At 39.5% G+C, this 15135-nt stretch overlaps 1 protein-coding gene across 1 annotated transcript in view; it reads left to right on the top strand.

Moving 5' to 3' along the window:
* TMOD3 (tropomodulin 3) overlaps nucleotides 1–12482 on the top strand; it is an 84681-nt gene extending 72199 nt beyond the window's left edge. Inside the window, exons 8-10 of the mRNA XM_082647214.1 lie at nucleotides 2524–2667; nucleotides 4483–4627; nucleotides 9467–12482. Of these exons, the coding sequence (XP_082503340.1) occupies nucleotides 2524–2667; nucleotides 4483–4627; nucleotides 9467–9501 (324 nt within the window). The 3' untranslated portion in view covers nucleotides 9502–12482. The remainder of the gene's footprint in view (nucleotides 1–2523; nucleotides 2668–4482; nucleotides 4628–9466) is intronic.
* Nucleotides 12483–15135: the final 2653 nt, after the last annotated feature.

Raw genomic sequence — 15135 nt, forward strand, 5'->3', positions numbered from 1 at the left:
CGGTACACGGGCCTCTCACTGTTGTGGTCTCTCCCGCTGTGGAGCACAGGCTCCGGACGCGCAGGCTCAGCGGCCATGGCTCACGGGCCCAGCCGCTCCGCGGCATGTGGGATCTTCCCAGACCGGGGCACGAACCCGTGTCCCCTGCATCGGCAGGCGGACTCTCAACCGCTGCACCGCCAGGGAAGCCCCTGATTAATTTTTATATGTTAAATCAACGTTGCATTTCTGGGGTAAATCCCACTTGATCAGGGTATAAACCCTTTTCTTCTTGGCTTTGAGGATAGCACTTCCTTTGATTCTCCTCCTACCTCTCTGGTCCCTACACTGGTTCCTCCTCATCTCCCCAACATCTAAACATCTAAATGGCTCAGAGCTCAGTTCTAGTCCTTCTTCTTTTCTCTATCTGCACTCACTTTCTGGATGATCTCATTCTGTTTCATTGCTATATATTATCTATGCATGCTGATGACTCCCAATATTATTATCTCCAGTTCACACCTCTCCCCTCAACTCCAAACCCATGTCCAGCTACTGCTTAACAACTTTACTTGTATATCTAACAGATGTCTCAAACCCAAGTCCCAAACCAAACTCCTGACTTCCGTCCCATACCTGCCTCTCTCACACTCTTTCCTATCTCACTAAATGGCAACTTCATTCTTTCATTTGCTCAAGTCAAAAAAATAAAATAATAATAATGGAGTGATCCTTGACTTCCCTTTCTCACAACTTTAAATGTATATCCAGCTGTGTCTTCAAATATTTCCTGTATATCCAACCACGTCTCACCATTTTCACAGCTACCACCCTGGTCCAAGCCACTGACTTCTCTCACCTGGATTATCCTAATTGAGCTGCCTGCTTCATCTCTATACACAGCATCAGAAGTGACTCTTAAAACTTAAATGTTCTCATTCCTGTACTCAGAACCCTCCAGCAGTTCTCTGTCTCACTAAGTAAAAATCAGAATCTTTCAGTGGCCTAATGAGGCCTTACATGAGCAGACCTCATCTCCCCTCTTGCTGTTTCTTTCATTCTGCTCCAGCCACACATCCTCCTTGCTCTCCCTCAAACATGCCGTGCATGCTCCCAACTGAGAGCCTTTACACTTGTTCCTCCTGCCTAGAACTTTCTCCCTGAAGATATTCCACATAATTTTACTTCATCACTTAAATTATTTCAGTCCTTGCTCAGATGTCACCTTCCAGGTGAGGCCTTTCCTGACCCCCATATATAAAACAGCAACCCCACTCCTATCCCCAGCACTCCCCATCCACCCTGCTATGCCTTTTTTTCCTCCTCTATAGCCCTTTTTACCATCTGACATTACATTTTGCTTACTTACTATGTGGGCCCCCCACTAAAATGTAACTTCCATTAGGTAGAGACTTGTATGTTTTATTTCTGAATTTATAGAACAGTACTTATCAAAAATAGGCCATTGTAATATTTTAATAAATGTGTGTACAGATGGATGGATAAGGGATTTGCTCCAAGTCACACAGCCAGTTGTTGCTATTAGAATGTTCAAGTGTGTAGATATCTGTCCCCAGTTCTTTCTAGTATCACTGCGCAGTATTGCCTGTTCTTTAACTTGACTTTAATTTTAAGCTTGATCTTACCCATATTCTCTGGAGTTTGGCCTTTCTTTTGACGCCTCTGCAGGGCTTTGTAAATAAACTCACACTCCTCTTCTTCCTCCTCCCCCCTCCCTTCTCTTTCACCTCTGCTCACTTACAGGCTTTGTTAATTAATCAGTATAGCACTTATTAAGCACTGGGTCACATGCCTAGCACTGCCATATCCTGTGAGAAATGTAATGGAAGCAGATGGAAAACATACCGTTCTTTGAATATTTAGTTAGCCCCTTCTCCATAGTTTTTGTGCTCTCTCAGTTCCAGTCATCTGTGATCTTTTCTGGCCTTCTGCCTTAGGCAGTCCTTTTGGTCCCTGCCTTGGAAATTAGTCCATAATTTACCCTCATTTGGGCTTCACAGTAACCCAGCTGCAGCAGGACGCAAGTAAGAAAAGATGTTCCAAAGAGAAATTGACGGGACTTCCCTGGCAGTCCAGCGGTTAAGACTCTGCGCTCCCACTGCAGAGGGGTGTGGGTTTGATCCCTGGTCAGGGAACTACGATCCTGAATGCTGTACAGTGCCGGCAAAGGGAAGTAAAAAAGCAAAGAGACATTGATGAAGTTACTCCTACACAGAGACTCAGAGAAAGTATGAGAGACGCAGGAGAAAGAAGCATGAAGTGGAAGTAGGAATGAATAGCGGTAGAGAATGTTACCGATGGGGAATTACACATGACAAAAAAAAAAATCTAAAGTCTGTGACCAAGTGCATGTGAAAACAGATACATGTGAGACCTGTGAGGTGTAGTGTGTCAAGCTAAAACAATCTAATAAGAAACATTAAAGCAGTTGTATTGATTTGCATATTTCTTTCAGGCTTGTTCAGTGTTTATTTACTATGTGCTGTCAAACTGTAATCTCCAAATATTTTCTTTAATTTCCAGGCTTTTGCAGAGATGCTAAGAGTGAACAAAAATTTGAAGAGCTTAAATATGGAGTCCAACTTTATTACAGGAGCTGGGATTCTAGCACTGATTGATGCTTTGAGAGATAATGAAACCCTGGCTGAGCTGAAAATCGACAATCAGGTCGGTGATGTACAGCAGCAGCTTTGAGGAAACTACAGCCCACACTCTGTGCAGGGCTTGGGGACTCAGGAGGTGGGTGGGAGGAGGGCTTTCAGGAAACCCTTTGGAAGGTGGTCCTGAAAAGGGATGAGAGAACATTTGGGGCATCCAGAATATTAACTTAATGTATAGAAAGGTATACAAGCAACTCTCCCTGGTTGGTCTTAAGAGAATTTAGATGGCTGGCTGTTTTGAACTGGAATAATTCTTACAGGTGACAGTCCATCCTCAAATTTTTCAGCTCTTCAGTGGCAAGATCCACATAATAGAATTTTTGCATCTGTAGCATGTCAGTCCCAGACACAGTAGGTGAACAGAACAGGCTCGGTGAAAAACAGAAAACTCCAGTACCCAGGTTACCCAGAGACACATACTCCTATGCAGCCACATTCAGTGCTGACACTGTAAGATAATGCTGGGTCACCCATGCCAGATGCACTTTTCTTTAAAGAAGCAGAGAAATATACATGTTAGAGGTGTTTCCATACAGAGTGGTAATGAACTAAAAATAAAACAACATTACACATTTGACTAAAACACTTCAGTCTATTTTATTTGAAAAATAACTTCAGTTATTTTAAAAAAATATGTGGTAAATGACTCCCTTAATCCTTCAAAGTAAGTACATTTTGTAGATTATGAAGGTAGAAAGAAGAGTTATATCTTAAAATTTAACCAGAATGCTATTTAATCAATGTTTCCAGTTTTTTTATTGAGATATAATTCACTTACCATAAAATTTACTCTTTTAAAGTATACAATTAAATGCTTTTTAGTATATTCATAGAGTTGTGCAACCATCACCACTGTCTAACTCCAGAACATCTTCATCGCCCCAAAAAGAAACTCCACAGCCATCAGCAGTCACTTCCTAGTCGCCCTTCCCACCAACCCCTGGCAACCACGAATCTACTTTCTGTCTCTGTGCATTTGCCTATTTTGGACAGTTCATATCAGTGGAGTTATGTAATACGTGACCTTTTGTGTCTTCCTTCTTTCACTTAGCAAAATGTTAAGGAGGTTTATTCATGTTGTAGCATATATCAGTACCTGTTCGTTTTTATGGCTGAATAATCTATTATACTTGGGTTGTTTCCACTTTTCGAATTGTACAGATATGCTGCTGTGAACATTCATGTACAGATTCTTATATGAATATATGTTTTCACTTCTCATGGGTATATACCTAGGAGTGGAAATGCTGAGTCATATGGTAACTCTGTGTTTAACCTTTTGAGAAATAGCCGAATTGTTTTCCATAACAGTTGTACCATTTTACATTCCTGCCAGCATGCCTAAAGCTCCCAATTTTTCCATATCTTTGCTAACACTTACTATCGTCTGTCTTTTTTTTTTTTGCGGTACGCGGCCTCTCACTGTTGTGGCCTCTCCCGTTGCGGAGCACAGGTTCCGGACGCGCAGGCTCAGCAGCCATAGCTCACGGGCCCAGCCGCTCCGTGGCATGTGGGATCCTCCCGGACCGGGGCACGAACCCGTGTCCCCTGCATCGGCAGGCGGACTCTCAACCACTGCACCACCAGGGAAGCCCCAATTGTCTGTCTTTTTGATTATAGTCATCCTAGTGGGTATGAAGTGGTTTCTCACTGTAATAATCCACATTTTTTTTATGTCTGTATGATCATACACTAAACTTACATTTTTGTTTCTCTTATGTATGGTGTAAGACTTGGGAAAATTTTTAAGGAATCAGCATGTACCTGAAAAAGTATTTTGATCTAGCTCATTAATACTATTCTTTATTTTCAATTATTCCAGAGGCAGCAGTTGGGGACGGCTGTAGAATTGGAAATGGCCAAGATGCTTGAGGAAAATACCAATATCCTTAAATTTGGGTATCAGTTTACGCAGCAGGGACCCCGAACCAGGGCAGCTAATGCTATAACAAAAAATAATGACTTAGGTAAGACATATTCGGTGTGAAACTGAATTTCTGAATTGTATCATTAAGCTAATGTATTGGAGGGACTTTTTTTAAAATACATTTTTACACAGGAAGATTATTTGGCTTTTGTTTCTAAAATCCACACAGTCCTTTATAATACTCACTGAATTATAGTTCAGTTTAAATGAGGTTGTAGTGATTATAGGTTAGTGGGTGACAACCTATTTCACAGCTTTTAGTGAAATAGTTTTCTACAACAAACATTATAAAAAATGCTTCCCTAAAAAATATTTTGTTCTCAATTACAAGTCACCTCTTGGAGTTAGTAAAACAAAGATTTCAATGTTATAGGAAAGTTTTGCCCTTTTGATCAAAGGCCTAGATAGAAATTCAGTTTTATATGGTAAAATATAAAATAATTATAGTTTTTTAAAAAAAATTATTATCCATTTGGTTGCTTCGGGTCTCAGTTGCAGCAGGAGGGCTCCTTAGCTGCGGCTTGCTGGCCTCCCAGCTCCCAGTTGCAGCACGAGGGCTCCTTGGTTGAGGCAAGCGGGCTCCCCAGTTGCGGCTTGTGGGCTCCCCAGCTGCAGCTCGCTGGTTCCTTGGTTGTGGCATGCGAACTCCTAGCTGCAGCATGCATGTGGGATCCACTTCCCAGACCAGTGATTGAACCCGGGCCCCCTGCATTGGGAGCGTGGAGTCCCAAGCACTGCGCCACCAGGGAAGTCCCTAAAATAGTTTTAACCTGAGTTTTAAGTTTGGTGTTTGTCATTGAAATACTTTAAAAAATGCATTTAGACAAGAATTAAAATAATACTTCTTAAACCGAGTCACATTTCACCGTTATGCAGTTCTTTTAGGCTTTGGCCATATTTGAGTTTGCAGTGTTTTAAAGATTTCTGGAGCAGAACTACAGCCTCATTCCTTTAATCCAGATCACTGTGAAAAGTATTAGTTCAAACCCTTTCTGTCCTTTGATGACTGTAGTTTCCCATGGAAGATTTTAGCGTCTTGCTTTTTAAAAGAGAAATTTGGTGTGTTTTGGTGTATTGTTGATTTTAGATGTAGTTTGCAAGGTCATGCTAATATTTTAGTGTTGCTTCATTTGTTGGCTTCTATTTTTTTTCCTTCAGGAATTTAATTTTGCGTTTTAGAGCAGTGTTTCTCAAGTCTAACTGAACTTCATAAATAGAGAACCTTAAGAATGTATACGTTGTTGGCTCTAAAAAGTTAGTTTTTTACTTACTAGGTTATACTTCCTTGTAATAGCCTATTTTCAAAGACTTTAAGCTTTTGGAGGTTAGGGGCCATGTGTATCTGGTGAATTCACAGCTTTCTTTAAAACCATGTGTGACAATAGTAGGTACTTAATATTTATTAAGTAAAAAAAAAGTAGTAGAATTTGAATCCTGGTTAAAGTTGAGATTTCTGGTAACTAAGCAGCTATAAACTTAAGCCAGAAGTGTCTCCATTCTTCCTTTCCTCAGAACCCACCTTAGCTGTCCCAGGATCCCACCGACGGATTTGTAGCCCTAGCCATGTCTGTCAGCTGTGCCCCTCCCCGAGGAGGCGGTGCCGGCAAGCAGCAGAGTGAGAGTCTGCACGTGCACATCCCTGCATGTGAAAGGGACGCCAGCCTTTCAGGGCCTCAGCAGTTGTGCTCTTCTGTGAGCCTGTTATGGCAGGTGCTTTGCCCAGATCTTTCTAAGAAAAGAGGGCCTAATGTTAGAGCAAGGAAGATTTTGGCAGATGGAAGGTGAGGGGAGCAGATGAAAACAGTTCCCTCGGCTGCTTTATGTCAACACTGAGCAGTCGAGGAGCTGCTGTGCATGGGCGTGTGTAATAGAGGATGAGGAGGCCGTGCAGAAGAAGGTGCAGTCTGACACGAAGCAGAGGTGAGAAACGGCACACAGCTGTGTGCTGGCAGCTCTCTAGACAAGCTGCCCGCCCTCCCCATGCTGTTCACTCTGATCCAAACCAGATCTTCAGACATGGGTCTTAGGCATGAAATGAGAATAAGGACATTCCTGGAGTGAGGAATTGCATGAATAAAAGCTCAGATTTGGGAGTAAGCAAGTTATTTATATGCTGAAGACAGCCTGCAGATTTTGAGAAGTGACTCTCATAACAGGATGCAGGATCCAGAATAAACTTTCAACAAGCACTTGCTATTTGAAGCTAACAGAATAAAAAAAATTATTTCAGCGGATTAAGAGGGAATGCTGATAGGAGGCACTAAAATTACGTGGTAAGGAACTTAGCTTCCTTTGGACTTTATGTGGAGGCATTTGAGAGCCATTGTAAGCCACTGAGTGCATGATTAAAATGATACTTCAAAAACACTATTCTAATTACTCTTCTGGAGATAGAGAAGAAATGAGATTAGTTAGGATTTATTGGCAATGGACTAATCATGAAGTATCGAGAACTTATATTAGTGGAGTGGATTTTGGAAAGAAATTGCCAAAGAATTGTTAATAGGGCCGAATTTATTAGGCTTTCATCCACAGGATGAACTGAAGAACTGCTGAGGTAACAAGTGGGCACAAAGTGAGGAAGAGGGGTCAGAAGTGCTCTTTGGCCGCCTCCCTCTGCTGTGCTGTGTCACAGCAACAGCAGCCGGGCCTCCATCCACCCTCAGCTGGATTTGTTTCTTAGCCCTGCACTTTGATCTCTGCCTGTGGATCAAGGTGGCAAGCCTAAAAACCGTCTTCTTACTTGCATTCTAGTATGCAGTAACTGGACAGAGATATTGGAGCACAAGACTTGAAACTTGTACAGCATCTCTGGGGCATATAGTTTTTCTTCACCTTGCAAATGGGGCTACATCAGAGCTTTAGTGTTCTGATTTTGATACTGTCTTTCCCTCTCTCATTGTTTTCTTAGTCTCAACTTTTCATTGAAATAATCCTACCTACGCGCCATCTCTTCAGCTAAGGAGTATCACGGCTATAACAGCAAAGAGGTTATATGGTGTACGTGCAGTATTCAATTGAACTTTGTCTCACGTTACTACCTTTACACTAGCTAACTACATGATTAATTTTCTATACTTGTTTTGTTTGTTCCATCTGTCCTATTGATCTTGTTTATAATGTGCATTTTTTTAATAACATGCTTTTTAACATCTGAAATGGTCTGCCAATAACATCCAAACACTACTGCAATTCAGAATTTTCTTGGAAATGTTCTACCCTAAAGAACTATGTGCTTTGCCTTTCAGATATATCCATGTTCTTCAGAGATCCATGTACATGAATTAAGTTTGTATTTGAGGACTCAGTTCTCCATTTGATTTCTTCCCCTAATATTTCAGTAAATACATGAAACTTGTTCATTAACATGGACTGAAATTAGAGTTGGGGTGCGCCTAGTTAAATAAGTATAAAAATGTTCATGGGGAACTGATACTTCAGTCCTCCTGGTTTTTATTTTCTGGACAAGCTTTTATGTGCATCACTTGACTGTCCAGTCTCATCTCTTGAAGGCCAGTGAACAGAAGCCAGCAGTCAGAACAGCATGAGAGCAGAATTCGTAGCCTGGCCAGGAGGCCAGTGCACCTGTTAGCTTTTCATTCCTCTGTTAAAACGGCCAATTCAGGCTGAACAAAGGCAGGTGTCTTCCTACTTGCTTCCACAGAAGAGAGTATAGAAATTAATAGACCAACAATGTAACTTAAACAGAGGAACTTACTGGTTAGAGTATCAAAACCAATTATGTATACATGCAAATCCTCTAGCTTTATAAAAGCTAAATTGACTTTCCTCATCCCGAAAAGATGGCTGACCTCAGGACCATCCCGTGACCCCACTGTGGTGGGTCATGAGGCTGAGTACCCCTCACTGAATGTTTTCTATATTAACACTACACTAAGCAGACTTTACTCGCACAGCCGTGAGGTACAGGTATCATTATCCCGTTACAGAGGATGAGTTGGGGCTCAGAGAGGTTACCTTACTTGCCAAAGAGCAAACCACAAAAAGCAACAGATTCCCACTCTTGCTGACTCCAGAACCTGTGTTCGTTTTCTTCTCTAAATAGGAGTTGCCACAATGCTGAGGAGCCCTGACCTGGTGGCTCTCAGCAAATATTCTCTGGTAGCTGACAGGTGAGAGTGAAGGTAGCAAGACCCTGATACTGAAGACTTTGCCCTGCTGCTAGTGAGCACAGCCAAGCGGCTCAGGGTCACCAGCCCGGGAAGAAGCTGGGGGTCCTCAGATGTGCACCCAACCACTGTGGCTTCCCAAGTTTTTGGTAGCGAGATGTGACATCACCACATTACCAGGGTCTAAGATCTTCATTACTTTGCATTTGTTGTTTTCTCAGAGCCCTGAAGTGGCTCATTTTGTAGGAGATAAGAGAAGGAAAATTTGGAGAGCAGTAGCAGCAAGTCACTTACCTTTGAAACTGATAATACTATTTCTGGTATGTTCTTGCACAAACTGAGGAATTAATCAGAAGAGCATGCAAATAGTTACGTTTAATACTTTCTAATCCCAGCTGCCTGAATGTCATTTCAAAATTTAATACAGTAAGTTATTAGTCATTTTTTAATGGAGGTATAAATTTTAATACACAAATGAGACAGGCACAGTGGCTTGAAGGTGACTGCTGACCATTCTGTTGTAGATTTCTAATGTTACTGCAGTGTAAGCACAGCTGAGCTTAGCCCCTCAGTTCTTAACAGGTAAGTAACCATGGTGAAGGATGTGAGTTTTTTATTTTAATGGCCGTCTGAACTGCAAATGGACAATCCATTTTTGTACAACTCTAACTGGATCACACAGAAACTTGTCACAAGCAAATTAACATTGTACAAACTAACAGGGATTTCTAACATTCTTTTTCTCATAGTTCGCAAGAGACGAGTTGAAGGAGACCACCAGTAAGTCTGCCAACATGTAATCTTTGGAAGACTTTGAAAGTTTGCCAAGGGCCCGTGTTGTGATATCAGATGTAAAATTTTCCTCGGGAGAAGGGAAAAGACTGGAAATTCTTTTTTTTTTTTTAACTACATGTATCTTTTATCTAGTTTAAGTTGTTACCAGTTTCAGATTGTAAATCACTAGTAGGTGATATTTTGTATTCTAAAGCATTATTTCTACTTTCTGCTAAAATCAGTTTTAATTTAGCTTAATTAAATGGTTTATGATGAGTCTTGGGTTAAAAAAATACAATTATAAAAAAGTTTAGGAAGTCATTTATGTAGAGTAATATGAACATTCTAAGGACCAATCTTTTTTTAAGTCAGAAAGGGACATTGCTGATGTCAGAATTGTTGTTGCACCTCTTAGGTACAAGGAACTTCAAAGCTTTCCTTATTCCACGGCAAGGAGACTTTTCCAAGTTTCAGAACACATGAACTTGGCAAGAGTATGGTTTCTGCTTCTATCAAGAAAGCAAAATGCCAGCATTTTAAAACAGATGACTCAAAACCTGGTCATCTGTTTTGGAGTCAAAGCAGATCTCTAGGAGAGAGGAAGCAGTCTCCTGTGCATTCCATGGCACTGCACCTGTCCAAGGTGTCTCAGCAACACCTACAGTTTTTTTCAACAAAGTCATCAGCTTAGCCAGGTTACACACTTTGTTTAAAAGTAGTTAGGTCTAAGTTCGTTACCGTTTTTCATTGCAATAACGTGGGCATTATTAAATTTTTGTGAAAGCTCATAGTAAAAAAAAAGCATCTGAGTAGGAAAGCTATTTTTTTCTTCCCTGTAAAAGGCATATAGCCAGCTCTCAGTTATTTAGGGTAAAAGCAAAAAGAAAGCTGTTTTTAAACACATGAAATCAAAGTTAATAAATGGTGGAGATTAAGTCTGAGGAGCATGCAAAACGGTCCTTTAAATTGATGGTTACTGATGGTAAATTAGAAACTGGCCTGGGTATAAATTAAGAGCTGCACAGGATAGTGAGACGTTCCTACATGCAACACAGAATTGTCTGAATGGTATATAATCACCACTCACTACAGATTTTCCCAACCAATAAGGAAAATGGCTGTTAGATAAATCTGTTTCCTTTCATCTTGTACTTTTTGGTCTACATTGTATAAAAGCAATTTCTCATAACACAAGCTGTCTTCCTATCCTTCAAAGTATTAAGGTGAACAGTTAAACGGTAGTCCTGTGGTGGGAAGACTACTCCAGATCCAATAGTATGATCGATAATTTGGGCCTGCATTCATGTCCTATTTCAGGGCAGCCCCGGAGCAGGAGATGGCAGAGGGGTTACAGCTGCAGACGACAGGGGCAAAGGAGTCTGAGCAGTCCTGGCCTTGACAATTCAGGCCTGGGTGTATCCCTTACAGGGAGATTTTTCTAAAGGAGGAATCTCCTTCCAGAATAGGGGAGAGGTCTATTGTTAATTTTTTTAAACTTCTTGAAATTGAATTATAAAATGTCTGCTCCTTTGTCTTGGGTTGGACAGTTTATCTAATGAGCTAGGCAACTCCTTGCATGCTACAGTAATAAGCCTTCTTAACAACAGGCAAAAGCTTTCCTCATGAGGACTGAGTGTGTGTTTTTTTGGAATCAGTATCCATTGTTTGAAAGGGGCCAAAGACTGGCTTTGCACTGTACTGCTATTCCCTTTCAGTTATAGGGTGCTGGAGGTTTTTCCAAGTTAGCAAGTCAAGCTCACTCTCGCTCGCTCTCTCCCTCCTTTCATAAATGACTTTGGAAATGCACTTGGTTTTAGAGACTGCACAGTTCCAGCAGGGTGGGGAGTCAGCATGGAGCAGCTGTGCAGAGCTACCAGTACACTTTTAGCAAGGCTTCCTTGCTTGCCCTGCCCTGTAAGTCAGTCAGTAAATTGCTAAGTATGTTACCCTTTCCTCTCCAAAGCTTTTTTTTAAATATAGGTAGGTGGGCCCCACCTAAAATTGTGTGTTATACTTGGGGTAATACCTTTTCCACTTATTATTTATCAAAGTATGAAGAAGTTGAGTGATTTCCTTGTACCATTCCAGTTCTGAGCTACAATAGTTCATTATATAATTGAAGAAAAGATTTCTTAATAAATAAGGGTGAACACTGATCTGATTAAATGCAGAAAATCTTTCAAGAATTGTAATGACAAGGGAGAAAACTGATGTTTACTTTGATCTTTAAAAATCTGGCACCTCTTACCCTTTTAATAACTTTCAGTACTTCTGTATTTATCTAAAATTTTTTTATAACAGATTGGAGTTGTGAAATACTCTTGATTTTTAAACCAAAGATTTTCTAAGACTTTAAGTTTTTATAGTGTAACCAATGTAAACTTATCTGGTTACCTAAGCAAAGACTATTCTTTGCATTTTTAAATTGCTGTTTTTTAAAAAGCTTTTAATTTCCCATTTTATAAAATTTTATATTCATATTGGAAGTTCTAATTTTTCCAGTTTGCATGAAATTGTATGTATTAAAAAATCAGTATTAATAATATTGATATTATTAAAATGGATTTTGGTGCTGTACACTTGGAGCTAAAGCCTAGTAGAAGTCTAATTCATAGGTGAAATACATTTTCTAACAGTGCGGTGCCTGTCGTTTAAAAGACCAAATAAACATTTTGTGTTTAAGAAATTAGCAGATTGTTAGAGATCTTAAGGAGAATTACATCTTGATAGTTAAATTGCAGATTCTCGTATTTGAATGAAATAATCCATATACTTGCTTTGTACAGTAGGTGTCCTCTGGAAAAGTTACATGTATAGAGCTTTGTATATTGTTTTTCCGTTGACAGCATCTGATATTTTTTCATTTAAAAAGGGGAGTCCATGGTATACTGAAAATTATAAAAGAAAAAATGTTTTGATAAAATGTTAGTCATGTTCTATTGTACATTATATTTAACCCTTGCTACCATTAAAATAAGATTAAATAATGCATGAGGTTTCATAAAATCTTTAAATTTTCGCTCTGTGGTCCCAGGACTGCCTCACTTTTTCCTTATAAAATCAGGAATCACTGTTACCTCCCAGCAGATACAAGGATCACTGTTTTTCTAGAATCCATAGCAATTTCCGTTCTCTGTAAGTTCAGTACTGTCCAGTTTTGCTCCTTCATTTCAAATGCCACTTCACTTAAAAATTTTTTTTTCTATTTTTATTGAGATAATTGACATATAACATTGTATTAGTTTAAGGTGTACGACATAATGATTTGATATATGCACATACTGCAAAATGATTACCACGATAAGTTTAGTTAAACATCACCTCACGTAGTTTTAAAAAATGTTTTTCCTTGTGATGAGAACTTTTAAGATCTATTCTCTTAGCAACTTTCAAATATGTAATACAGTATTATTAACTGTCATAACTATGCTGTACATTAGTCGTAGGACATTCTCTTATAACTGGAAGTTTGTACCACTTGACCACCTTCACACATTTCACGCACTCCCCATGCCCCACCTCTGGCAACCACACTCTGCTTGCTGTATCTATGAATTTAGTTTTTTTAGATTCTGATATGTGAGATGATACAATATTTGTCTTTCTCTCTGACTTATTTAGCATAATGCCCTCAAGACCACTCCATTTTCGAACAGTATTAACTAAAGACATGGCACCCACAAGAAGCAAGCAAATTGGATGTGTCAGAGCACCTCCTATCAAGGGGCGTGAGTTCTTCAGTCTAAACATCTATAGAACCATCTTTTCCATCAGCTCCCACTGAACATTAATGTTTCTGGCTGTTTCTCACCATACGACAGTTAATGTTTCTAGCTACTTCTCAAAGGAACTCTTCACAAATTTTTAAATTGAGAAAATTATATTTACAATAAGCAAAGATTTTTATATTTTTATGTCATTTTTTTTTTTTTTTTGCGGTACGCGGGCCCCTCACTGTTGTGGCCTCTCCTGTTGCGGAGCACAGGCTCCGGACGCACAGGCTCAGCGGCCACGGCTCACGGGCCTAGCCGCTCTGCGGCACGTGGGATCTTCCCGGACCGGGGCACGAACCCGTGTTCCCTGCATTGGCAGGCGGACTCCCAACCACTGCGCCACCAGGGAAGCCCCTTATGTCATTTTAATGTCATTCTTTCTTATGTCATATTGATTTTTCTGCATTATAATTTAGTTCCGTAAGTCCCTATAAAAACTGAAAAATTGGAAATTTTTTTATAATAAAACATTTATAACAGTTTGTTAATGCTGAACTCTAACCTGCAGTCTGATCATTCAGAGGAGCCAATCTTGTCAACCAAGTATTTTAGACAGCCTTCATTGACATATAAAGACTTTTACTTAGGACATCTGCTCTAGTGGCTAGATAAGAATAGATTGTAACACTGTGAAACACCACCAGCCATATCTTGTTAGCATTGTTCAAGTTTGTACACTTTTAAGATAAACTCCCGTGGAGTCTACATATGTGAGGCTTAACTCCCTTTTCTACAGACTATCAATATGCTTTAAGTGCTGCAAAGCGATTAATAGGCCTAAAATTTTTCTGTCAGATATTGTAGTCCACTCAGAGAGTAAGGTTTAAGAACAGATTCTGGGTGCTTCTTGGTAGCTGTGTATAGCAATTTTTAGGAGTTTAAATTTCACCTTAACTCACAAAAGAAAAAAAGTCTGATTCAGTTTAAACTTTTTAGATCTGTCTGCTTAAGAATTATAAAACAAAAATCGTGAAAAAAAAATTGCATGCATACATGTGCATTTACACACACACATAGCATAAAAACCTTTGTAATTTTGAATAAATGCCCACATTTTTTTCAGTCTTTTGGATGAATTATATTTGGTTTTAGTTATGTTTAAAAGCTTGAAAATTACCTTTATAACAGTGCATCATTCTTTGTCACATGAAATTGGGCATTTAAATACATTTTTTAACTCTAAAATACCAAAATGCTATAAATGCTTTACTTTTTCAATTTTTATAAATATAAAAACTGAATTTTATAATACTGATACTTAAATATTACAAAATATTAATATTATTGGCTCTTATTAGCACAGTGAAAGTTCTTTTGAAAAATATGGACTATAGGCATTTAGAATTTACCACTTCATATTGGAATAAATAATTTCACTAAAGTTTATCAAATATACTGTAGACTTGGACTTTTTGGAAAATCCATTTAGTGCCTATGTTCTAAAGTTCATTCCTTACACACCTCTTAAGAACAAGTTTATTAATTTCCCTGAGTTATTCTTTCCTACCCTATTAAGTTAAACCATATAAAACTGTCAATACGTGACCATTTATACCCATAAAAATAGTAAGTTCATACGGTTCAATCTCATACCATCAGTACTCCGTCTGGTCTGTCCATAAAATCAAATTAAAAAAAAAAAAAGGGCTTCCCTGGTGGCGCAGTGGATGAGAGTCCGCCTGCCGATGCAGGGGACACGGGTTCGTGTTCCAGTCTGGGAAGATCCCACATGCCGCAGAGCGGCTAGGCCCATGAGCCATGGCCGCTAAGCCTGTGCGTCTGCAACAGGAGAGGCCACAACAGTGAGAGGCCCGTGTACGGCAAAAAAAAAAAAAAATTGAGTTTTTTTTTTTAAATTGACAAATATGAAG

This window comes from Grampus griseus, assembly GCF_964374135.1.
Source record: "Grampus griseus genome assembly, chromosome: 2".
Classification (NCBI taxonomy): domain Eukaryota; kingdom Metazoa; phylum Chordata; class Mammalia; order Artiodactyla; family Delphinidae; genus Grampus; species Grampus griseus.